At 44.3% G+C, this 11,869-nt stretch overlaps 1 protein-coding gene across 1 annotated transcript; it reads right to left on the bottom strand.

Moving 5' to 3' along the window:
* Positions 1-1,064: 1,064 nt before the first annotated feature.
* armc1l (armadillo repeat containing 1, like) lies at positions 1,065-11,350 on the bottom strand. Its single transcript, XM_070441919.1, is given in 7 exon segments — positions 1,065-4,170; positions 4,553-4,660; positions 6,006-6,089; positions 9,105-9,282; positions 10,098-10,189; positions 10,614-10,790; positions 11,278-11,350. Coding segments are annotated over 6 exon segments (810 nt in total). The 5' UTR covers positions 10,767-10,790; positions 11,278-11,350; the 3' UTR covers positions 1,065-3,975.
* Positions 11,351-11,869: the final 519 nt, after the last annotated feature.

Below are 11,869 nucleotides of genomic sequence, written 5' to 3'. Positions count from 1 at the left end.
CTGGAGATGGAGCGAACGGAATGGTACGGGGAAACCGGTCCCCTGGCGGACAGGTGGGGGACAACACACACTTCTATGTTTTAAATCACATCTTTGATCGTCGTTCCCCAAAGAATAGGCTAATTATACTGATAAATGAGGGTTTCTGGACGATGTGTATGCATTCCTTGGCTTTTACCAACGACAGTATTTAACAAGGCACAAATTCAGAGTGTCCGCAGCTCAGATGAAGTGAAATGCAGTGGGGCCCTATAGGTGTAATACTGTGTAACACTTATAGCGGGTTCACTTCATGTGAAACGTTAACCTAGAGATGATTCAGAGAAGTATTGATACAACTCGCATTAAAAACAGATCTAGGATCAGCTTCCCCAAATCCTAACCTTAACCATTAGTGAGGGGAAATGCTAAACTGACCCCAGATCAGCGTCTAGGGACAACTTCACGCTACACCGTGGATAGACTACAGTATATGTAAATATAGTGCCACCTACTGGTAAAACCTGGATAATGATCATAACGATCATGTTATTGGTTTGGCTGCACTAAGACGCAACAATTTATTACGTTTTAGTAGCTAAACACTGCCTTCATCAGGGTATCATGCCCATTTCAAATGTATCTTTATTAAAAAGTAATTTCAGAATATTTTGGCAAGCAAGCTGGCTAACTCATTGACCCTGCTTTGTAGTAGACCCCTGTGGTGTAGGTGTTAGTGGTGACTGTTTTACAAGCATCATTTCACTGCGACATAGATAAATGAGACATCATTTGGAACGTATTTAGCACTGCATGTGCGTATTGTTCTTCAGCTTTTGTCATTAACAAGCCTAAAACTTAGATATTTGTTTTTTGGTTGTTGAGTAAGACAATTTCCATTTCAAGCTTATCTTTCCAAATAATAAACAAAAGTTATTTCAGAATATTTACTATTTTAGGCAAGCTAACTCACCGATCCTGCTTTGTGGTAAACCCCTCAGAACATAAACAATAATCAAATATTCCAACAGGCGTAGAGACAGACAGCAAACACAGTGAACATGGATAAATAGAGGAGATTGAAGTGTTGGATAATATGTACATTCATCCCAATGTATTAGCTGAAAGCCGTGAGCAGGGCTGCAAAATAAATCAGCAGATAAGACCTTTCTCTAGCAACAGCAGTAGCCTATTGCACCCTTCATAAGACATGATTTGTTTGTAGGGTGACCACATGTCCCGGATTGGGCAGGATAGTCCCACATTTTGGCCCTTTGTCCCACAACCAATCATGTCCTGCATTTTACCCACAAATTCAAACACAACAAATTTACCAAAAAAAGCAGGATGCCTCTGCCCAAAAATGTATTAAATGTAGATTACAATGTCCCGCAAAATCATCCCATTATCCCTCATTTGGGTATTTTAAATGTGGTCACCCTAGTCAGGGGCAGTGGTGTAAAGTACTTAAGCAGTATTTTAAAGTTTTCTTTTTACTTAAGTCATTTTTTGGGGTATCTGTACCTTACTATTCATATTTTTGTCAACTTTTACTTAACTACAGTTGAAGTCGGAAGTTTACATACACTTAGGTTGGAGTCATTAAAACTCGTTTTTCAACCACTCCACAAATTTCTTGTTAATAAACTATAGTTTTGGCAAGTCTGTTAGGACATCTTTGTGCATGAAACAAGTACATTTTCCAAAAAAAAAGACAGATTATTTCACTTATTAATTCACTGTATCACAATTCCAGTGGGTCAGAAGTTTACATACACTAAGTTGACTAAGTAAACACCATGGGACCAGGCAGCCATCATACCGCTCAGGAAGGAGACGTGTTCTGTCTCCTAGAGATTAACGTACCTTGGTGCGAAAAGTGCAAATCCATCCCAGAACAGCAAAGGACCTTGTGACGATGCTGGAGGAAACAGGTACAAAAGTATCTGTATCCACAGTAAAACGAGTCCTATATCGACATAACCTGAAAGGCCACTCAGCAAGGAAGAAGCCACTGCTTCAAAACCGCCATAAAAAAGCCAGACTACGGTTTGCAACTGCACATGGGGACAAGATTGTACTTTTTGGACAAATTCCTCTGGTCTGATGAAAGCAAAAATAGACTGTTTGGCCATAATGACCATCGTTATGTTTGGAGGAAAAAGGGGGAGGCTTGCAAGCCGAAGAACACCATCCCAACCGTGAAGCCCAGGGGTGGCAGCATCATGTTGTGGGGGTGCTTTGCTGCAGGAGGGACTGGTGCACTTCACAAAATAGATGGCATCATGAGGTAGAAAATTGTGGATATGAAGCAACATCTCAAGACATCAGTCAGGAAGTTAAAGCTTGGTCACAAATGGGTCTTCCAAATGGACAATGACCCCAAGCATACTTCCAAAGTTGTGYCAAAATGGCTTAAGGACAACATTGTCAAGGTATTGGAGTGGCCGTCACAAAGCCCTGACCTCAATCCTATAGAACATTTGTGGGCAGAACTGAAAAAAGTGTGTGCGAGCAAGGAGGCCTACAAACCCGACTCAGTTAACCCAGCTCTGTCAGGAGGAATGGGCCAAAATTCACCCAACTTATTGTGGGAAGCTTGTGGAAGGCTACCCGAAACGTTTGAGCCAAGTTAAACAATTTAAAGGCAATGCTACCAAATACTAATTGAGTGTATGTAAACTTCTGACCCACTGGGAATGTGATGAAAGAAATAAAAGCTGAAATAAATCATTCTCTCTACTATTATTCTGACATTTCACATTCTTAAAATAAAGTGGTGATCCTAACTGACCTAAGACAGGGAATCTTTTACTAGGATTAAATGTCAGGAATTGTGAAAAACAGAGTTTTTAAATGTATATGGCTAAGGTGTATGTATGCAAACTTCCAACTTCAACTGTACATTCCTAAAGAAAATAATGTACTTTTTACTCCATACATTTTCCCTGACACCCAAAAGTACTCGTTACATTTTGAATCTTTAGCAGGACAGAAAAATGGTCCAAATCACACACTAAACAGAGATCATCCCTGGTCATCCCTACTGCCTCTGATCTGGAGGACTCACTAAACAGAGAACATCCCTGGTCATCCCTACGGCCTCTGATCTGGAGGACTCACTAAACAGAGAACATCCCTGGTCATCCCTACTGCCTCTGATCTGGTGGACTCACTAAACAGAGAACATCCCTGGTCATCCCTACTGCCTCTGATCTGGAGGACTCACTAAACACAAATGCTTTGTTTGTAAATGATGTCTGAGTGTTGGAGTTTGACCCTGTTTATCCGCCAATAAAACATGTAAACAGCAAATGATGCCGTCTGATTTGCTTGATTTAAGGAAATTGAAATAATTCATACTTTTGGAACTTAAGTATATTTAAAACCAAATACTTTTAGACTTTTACTCCAGTAGTATTTTACTGTCTGACTTTTACTTGAGTCATTTTCTATYAAGGTATCTTTACWTTTTACACCTCTGGTCACATCCTGTTTCTCTCTCTGTCCCCTAGTACACACCTACAGCCAATGCTTACACCAATCCAATGCTTTTAAATCCATGACGGGGAGTGTACACTTCAGATGTGTTGAGAATGGGGATGCAGCCATAGTGTACACTTCAGGAGATTAATTGGGATGCAGCCATAGTGTACACTTCAGGAGATGAATTGGGATGCAGCCATAGTGTACACTTCAGGAGATGAATTGGGATGCAGCCATAGTGTACACTTCAGGAGATGAATTGGGATGCAGCGATAGTGTACACTTCAGGAGATGAATTGGGATGCAGGCATAGTGTACACTTCAGGAGATGTGTTGTAGAATGGGGATGCACAATAGTGTACACTTCAGGAGATGAATTGGGATGCAGCCATAGTGTACACTTCAGGAGATGTGTTGTAGAATGGGGATGCAGCCATACGGGTGCAGTTCTGCTGTGTTCTCAGTTCAGGTGTCCCCTGTGAGAACAGCCGGCTCCTGACGGCCCCAGTTTCACCAGTAGAAGGATCTGGTGAGGAAAGTGGCTGCTGAGCTGAGCCAGCTGCCAGAGGTGTTGTCCTTGGCTGCGGTACGGGACACGGCGCGGTCCGTCTCGCTCTCGGGACTCTCGTCTTCTGGGAGGTAGTCTGGTATTGATACGTTCTCCTCCCTCACATTACCACCACACACACTGAGGGGGAGGAGGACCTGGGGGGAGGAGAGAAGGGAGGGAGGAGGAGAGAAGGGGGAGGAGAGATGAGAAGGGAGGAGAGAAGGGGGAGAGAAGGGGAGGAGGGAGAGGAGAGAAGGGAGAGAGAGGAGAAGGGGGGGAGGAAGGAGGGGAGGAGGGAGAAGAGGGGAGGAGGGGGGAGGGAGGAGAGGAAGCGGGAGGGAGGGGAGGGAGGAGAGAAGGGGAGGGAGGGGGGAGGAGGAGAGGAGAGAAGGAGAGGAGAAATGGGATGGGAGGAAGGAGAGAAGGGAGGGAGGGGGAACGGAGGAGGAGAGAAGGGGACGGGAGAAGAGGGACACATAAATTAACATGAAAGATAGTCCATTGTTCTTTCATTCTTTCCTGAGCCAAGTGTCTCACCTCCTCCCCAACTTCATTCCTCACCACCTGTTGGGCTGACAGCACCTTGTAGCAAGCGATGGCCGACGCCAGACTCATCAGGGAGAGATGGACACTATTAATTAAACACTTAACCAATGGGCTAATCTGTGTGTCTAGCTCTGTAGGCAGGTGTGTGTGTGTGTGTGTGTGTGTGTGTGTAAGAGAGACAGTGGGAGAGCTAGAGAGACAGACGGAGAGACAGATGGAGAGACAGATGGAGAGAACAGATGGAGAGACCGATGGAAGAGACAGGATGGAGAGACAGATGGAGAGACAGATGGACGGGAGAGAAGAGAGAGACAGATAGAGAGACAGGGAGAGACAGATAGAGAGACAGATGAGAGACAAGTGAGAGCGGGAGACGATGGAGAGACGAGAGGAGAGACAGATGGAGCGGGAGAGACAGATTGGAGAACAGATAGAGAGACAATGGAGAGACAGATGAGAGAGACAGATGGAGAAGAACAGATGGAGAGAGACAGATGGAGAGAGGTGGAGAGACAGACGGAGAGACAGATGGAGAGCGAGAGAGACCGATGGAAGAACCGATGGCAGAGCGAGAGAACCGATGGGAAGAGACCGATGAGAGACGATGGAGACGAAGAGACCGATGGAGAGACAGATGGAGAGACAGACGGAGGACAGACGGAGAGACAGACGGAGAGCGGGAGAGACCGTGGAGAGACCGATGGAAGACAGATGGAGGGAGAGACAGATGGAGACAGATAGAGAGACAATGGAAGACAGATGGAGAGAGACAGATCGAGAGACAGATGGAGAGAGACAGATGGAGAAGAGGTGGAGAGACAGACGGAGAGACAGATGGAGAGCGAGAAGAGACGATGAAGACCGATGGAGAGCGAGAGAGACCGATGGAGCAGACGATGGAGAGACCGATGGAGAGACGAGAGAGACCGATGGAGAGACAGATGGAGAGACAGACGGAGAGACAGACGGAGAGACAGACGGAGAGCGAGAGAGACAGATGGAGAGAGTGAGACATATGGAGAGAGGTGGAGAGAGATGGAGAGAGGTGGAGAGAGAGAGAGAGGTGAGAGAGATATGGAGAGAGACAGATGGAAGAGACGGATGGAGAGAGACGGATGGAGAAGACGGATGGAGAGAGACGGATGGAGAGAGACGGATGAGAGAGACGGATGGAAGAGAACGGATGGAGAGAGACGGATGGAGAGAGACGGATGGAGAGAGACGGATGGAGAGAGACGGATGGAGAGAGACGGATGGAGAGAGACAGATGGAAGAGAGACAGATGGAGAGAGACAGATGGAGCTACAGATGGAGAGAGACAGATGGAGAGAGACGGAGAGCGAGAGGACAGATGGAGAGAGACGGAGAGCGAGAGAGACAGATGGAGAGAGACTGGAGAGACAGACGGAGTTACTTCAGGGCAGGTCAGAGCGGATGAGCGAACGGACAATCTCTTGGAAGCCATCTGGAAGGTGAAGCTGAACACCTTTCACCTTCAGTAGAGCTCCTCACACACACTTCGCTGGGCCTGGACAACACACAGTTAGTTAGTAATACAGCAGGGTTTCCCTAAGCCGGTAAAACGCCCGGATTTTAGCCGATAAACGAAATAAAAATCCAATGAATAAAGTGCCAGACAAATTGTCTGGAGAAGAAAAAAAAAAATCCACTGCAAAATAATGATTTTTTAAATTGATGGAAAATACCACGTCGATGTCAAAGGAAATTCCCTCATAGGTTAATAAATCTCAAGATGCTTGGACATTAGTGTTGGGTGTGTGTTTCATATTGAGCTAGGCACAACTGGAAGACTGTTGATGATCCCCGTTTCCAGTAAGCCCTCCGAGAGGGGATTCTTTCTACAAAACAGAGTAAAGATGGCCTCAAAGATCGCTCTTCTTTGACGACAAAGTAATGACTGATGGCATCAAGCTGGGGTGGGGTGGGTCCGTGGGTGGGATTGGGGTGGGGGGGTCCGTGGTGTGGGATTGGCGTGGGAGTGGGTAGGGGGCCGTGGTGTGGGGATTGGCTGTGGGTGGGTAGTGGGGGGGTCCGTTGGGTGGGATTGGCGTGGTGTGGTAGGGGGGTCCGTGGTGTGGGATTGGCGTGGAGTGGGAGGGGGGGCCGTGTGTGGGATTGGCGTGGGGTGGGTTAGGGGGGGCGTGGGATTGTGGTGGGGGTGGGAGGTGGGGGTCCGTGGGGTGGGATTGCGTGTGGGATGGTGGGAGGGGTGGGTCCGGTGTTGGTGTGATTGGCGTGGGGTGGTGGTGGGGGGTGGTGGGTCCGTGGTGGTGGGTATTGGCGTGGGTGGGGGGGGGGGTCCGTGGGTGTGGGTTGTGCTTTGGACATTCGTTCTATTCCTCTGGGTCTTACTCATTGTTAGAAACAAGTTGTGATCAAACGATGTTAGTACTATTACTGATATTAAGAAATATCTATGAATTAAAATGGACCATTTGGGTGCAATCAATAAGCCTGATTTCTCACGTTTTGTCTGCCCTGCTTATTCCTCTGTCAAATTTAAAATATAATTTAAAACAAATAATAGTGTTGCAGGAATGCTAATTGATCTGTTCTAACTACAGAAATGGTTTTAAAGAAAATCTGAGATGGTGGCATGGAATGACATGGACAAATGACATGGAACGACACAAAACTGAAATGTTTACAGAAACACCACCTGTTTGAAGCTCCACTCACCCAAAACATTTGATTGGTTTGTTAAGTAGCAACGCTTCACTCGTTTCTATTTAGACTCCACCACTAGACTCCTTTTAGCATATTTATGCCTTCCCCCAGGCTTTCCTGACTTAAGCCTGACTTCTGAGGATATGTATGTAGTGAGCTGTGTGTATATATATACAGTTGAAGTCGAAAGTTTACATACACCTTAGCCAAATACATTTAAAACTCAGTTTTTCACAATTCCTGACATTTACTCAGAGTAAAGTATTCCTTCTTAGGTCAGTTAGGATCACCATTTATTTTAAGAATGTGAAATGTCAGAATAATAGTAGAGAGAATGATTTATTTCAGCTTTTATTTCTTTCATCATTATTCCAGTGGGTCAGAAGTTTACATAACACTCAATTAGTATTTGGTAGCATTGCCTTTAAATTGTTTAACTTGGCTCAAACGTTTCGGGTAGCCTTCCACAAGCTTCCCACAATAAGTTGGGTGAATTTGGCCCATTCCTCCTGACAGAGCTGGTGTAATGAGTCAGGTTGCTCGCACAAGCTTTTTCAGTTCTGCCCAAAATGTTTATATTGGTTTGAGGTCAGGGCTTTGTGATGGCCACTCCAATACCTTGACTTTGTTGTCCTTAAGCAATTTTGCCACAACTTTGGAAGTATGCTTGGGGTCATTGTCCGTTTGGAAGACCCATTTGCGACCAAGCTTTAACTTCCTGACTGATGTCTTCAGATGTTGCTTCAATATATCCACATAATTGTCCTTCCTCATGACGCCATCTATTTTGTGAAGTGCACCAGTCCCTCCTGCAGCAAAGCACCCCACAACATGATGCTGCCACCCCCGTGCTTTACGGTTGGGATGGTGTTCTTCGGCTTGCAAGCCTCTCCTTTATCCTCCAAACAAAACGATGGTCATTATAACCAAACAGTTCGATTTTTGTTTCATCAGACCAGACGACATTTCTCCAAAAAGTACGATCTTTGTCCCCATGTGCTGTTGCAAACTGTAGTCTGCTTTTTCATGGTGGTTTTGGAGCAGTGGCTTCTTCCTTGCTGAGCGGCCTTTCAGGTTATGTCGAATATAGGACTCGTTTTACTGTGGATATAGATACTTTGTGCCTGTTTCCACCACAGCATCTTCACAAGGTCCTTTGCTGTTGTTCTGAGATTGATTTGCACTTTTCGCACCAAAGTACATTATTTCTAGGAGACAGAACACGTATCCTTCCTGATAGGTATGATGGCTGCCTGGTCCATGGTGTTTAATACTTGTGTACTATTGTTTGAACAGATGTGAACGTGGTACCTTCAGGCGTTGCTCCCAAGGATGAACCAGACTTGTGGAGGTCTACAATTATTTTCTGAGGTCTTGGCTGATTTCTTTTTCATTTTTCCATGATGTCAAGCAAAGAGGCACTGAGTTTGAAAGTAGGCCTTGAATACATCCACAGGTACACCTCCAATTGACTCAAATTATGTCAATTAGCCTTATGCACAAAGTAAATGTCCTAACCGACCTGCCAAAACTATAGTTTGTTAACAAGAAATTTGTGAGTGGTTGAAAAACAATTTAATGACTCCAACCTAAGTGCATGTAAACTTCCAACTTCACTGTAGTATATATAGAGTGAGACTGTCATCAAGGCAAAGGTGACTACTTTGAAGAATCAAAAACATATTTAGATTTATTTAACACTTGTTTTGGTTACTACATGATTCCATATTGTGTTATTTCATAGTTTTGATGTCTTCACTATTATTKTACAATGTAGAAAATAGTGAAAATAAAGAAAAACCKTTGAATGAGTAGGTGCGTCCAAACTTTTGACTGGTACTGTAWATACACTCACAGTGCTGTCCAGGCCTTGGATGTGCAGAGTGACAGACTTGTTCTTCCCTTTGGAGGCGTTGAGGAAGAACTGGGGTTTGTTTCTTCTCCTCTCTCTCTCTGGGCTGGGGGGGGCTGGGGCACTCAGGATTCCATACACCTCCCGCGACAGGACATTGATGTCATCACACAAACCACTCCTACAAGAGACAGGACCAGGATGTCAGATGACCCACTCCTACAAATCAAATACTTATCAAATTGTATTTTGCTTACTTACAGGTCCTTTTCCAACAATGCAGAAATGTTAAATTTTAATAACGATAAGGAATAAATACACTTCCTGAATAACAATAACGAGTAAAAATATCATGGCTATATACAGGAAGTACCAGGTAATAACATGGTTATATACAGGAAGTACCAGGTAATAACATGGCTATATACAGGAAGTACCAGGTAATAACATGGTTATATACAGGAAGTACCAGGTTATATACAGGAAGTACCAGGTAATAACATGGCTATATACAGGAAGTACCAGGCAAAAACTTGGTTATAGACAGGGAGTACCAGATAATAACATGGCTATATACAGGTAGTACCAGTACCGAGCTGATGTGCAGGGGTACGAGGTAATTGAGGTAGCTATGTACATATAGGTAGGAGTAAAGTTACTAGGCAACAGGATAGATAAGAGAATAGCAGCAGCGTATGTGGTGCGCACATGTTATGTGTGTGTGTGTGCGTGTGTTGTCAGTGTAAGTATGTGTGAGTGTGTACAGTCCAGTGGATGTGTGTAGAGTCAGTGCCAGAGAGTTAGTACAAAAAGAGACAGGACCAAGAGGAGTATGATTAATTGAAAACATTAATTTGCCCAGTTGTTTGATGCACATTGTTGCAATTCACAATTGTGATGCCGAAGCCACAGGTAGACAGTTTTTTACACACACACACACACACACACACACACACACACACACAGTTAAACAGGGACCTGAGAGAGTGGACTGACCTCTCCATCAGGGTCACCAGGCTGACCATCATACCCAGTTCATTCTTCATAGTGGTGATGTTCAGGGGCCACTCTGCCAGGTAGCGCATAGTCTGACAGGAGAGATTACAAATCATTAAGAGCCACTACTACATCCTGTTCACAAGTTCCAGGTGGATGTTGAGTGTCACTGTCATGTTTGCATTGTTTTTGAATGTGTATTGTTGGTTGTCTGGTTAGATTTAGCCTCAGTCATCCAGGCTTCCTTTGCTCAACGAGACAAGATTTGGAAGGATGGCAAGCGTGAGACAATTATATTAGAAGGAACTGCCTTGTGTTKGGTTGTGTTTTTTGTTTGTTTCTTCTTGTGGAAAAATTCTAGTTTCCAACTAGCTATACTATAACGTAAAAAAATACTGCTCATTCTGCAGCTGTAACCTATTAGTCATATCGTGATTTATGGGATCTCTGTTTTTGTCTGTTCTGTTCTTGCTTGATTGATTCTCATAGCTGGGGCCAGTAGCAGGTTAAACAGACCTGCAGGGTTGCGAACAGCACTTGCGGGTCCTGGTGGTCCAGGAAGAGAACCAGGCCGGGGAGACAGCCCTGGTCCTGGACTATTGCCTCCCGGTTCTGGGGCTCCGACGCCAGGTCCCGGAGCTGGGTCACCACAGACAGAGCATCCATCATCTTAGTTACCGAACTACCGAGTCTCTGCAGGCAGTGTGACACAGAAAGGTGTAGTGAGATAAGATGTATAATTAGGCACCGTAGATCTATTGAAAGGGCACGTTGATGATGCTCACAACACACTCTGTCACTGCCTTYCTTGCCTCACTAACGATACTGTGTATGCAGAGCTAGCTAGCGAGCTGGCTAACGTTATCTAGGGTTTGTTGCTACCCAGCTAGCTAACGTTTGCTAGTTTAGCAACCTAACAACGTAAAAAATGAAATAAATAAGTTGAGTAGCTAACGTTAATGTCATGAACACATACCTAACGTTATATAGGTTAGCAAAACAAGTTCGTTAGCTAGCTTCTAACTTACTTGGCTGAAAACAAACGTCACCTATATCCAGCTATTTTCTTGTATGGTATGCTAGTTTGCAACTTTACTTTTTACCTCAATATATCTTTGACCAAATATCACAAATTCGGTTAAAAGTTGGTAACTAAAACGACAGATTTGAAACGTCTTACCACGGATAAACCGGCTCGTGCAGACAAAAAATWCGAATTTTGTGGAGGGGAACCTCATTGGTCGAACAGCTGCTGTCACATTGCATGGTGAGCCCTTCTGATTGGCGTAGAATTTTATTCCAATTGAAATGTCCAATCACGGCACGTTTTGCTTAGCACGGGTTATTTCAGTTCGCCTGGAGAAAGTTATTTCATGATTTCTTTGCTACGTTTTGGTCAAATTTCTAAATTAACCATGTGGTAAGAGAAGATTATCAACTTTAGCCATAATATACAGTTTATACATCTAATATTTGTCAATATTGAGTCCATACTAGCTAACTAGTTTATCAGTCTACCGCCATCTGATAAATGTGTTTTGATGAACCAGTGTTTTAGAATACTACAATAGGCGAGTTCGTTTTGCATGTGCCGGTACCCCGGGTGAGTGGCGATTAATCTTAAGGACCAATGGAATGGTCTAAAATGTATTAACTCCACTCACCCGTGGCACCGGGACATGCAAAACGAGCCAGCACAATGTTTCAGTCGTAACCTTTTTATTTGATTATTAAAGTATATTTTGTGCAAGATTTTAAAGTGAATTTCTTTT

Source organism: Salvelinus sp. IW2-2015, unplaced genomic scaffold (assembly GCF_002910315.2).
Source record: "Salvelinus sp. IW2-2015 unplaced genomic scaffold, ASM291031v2 Un_scaffold5168, whole genome shotgun sequence".
Lineage (NCBI taxonomy): Eukaryota > Metazoa > Chordata > Actinopteri > Salmoniformes > Salmonidae > Salvelinus > Salvelinus sp. IW2-2015.
Note: the sequence above shows the minus strand (reverse complement) of the source record. Positions and strands in the feature narration are given on the sequence as shown.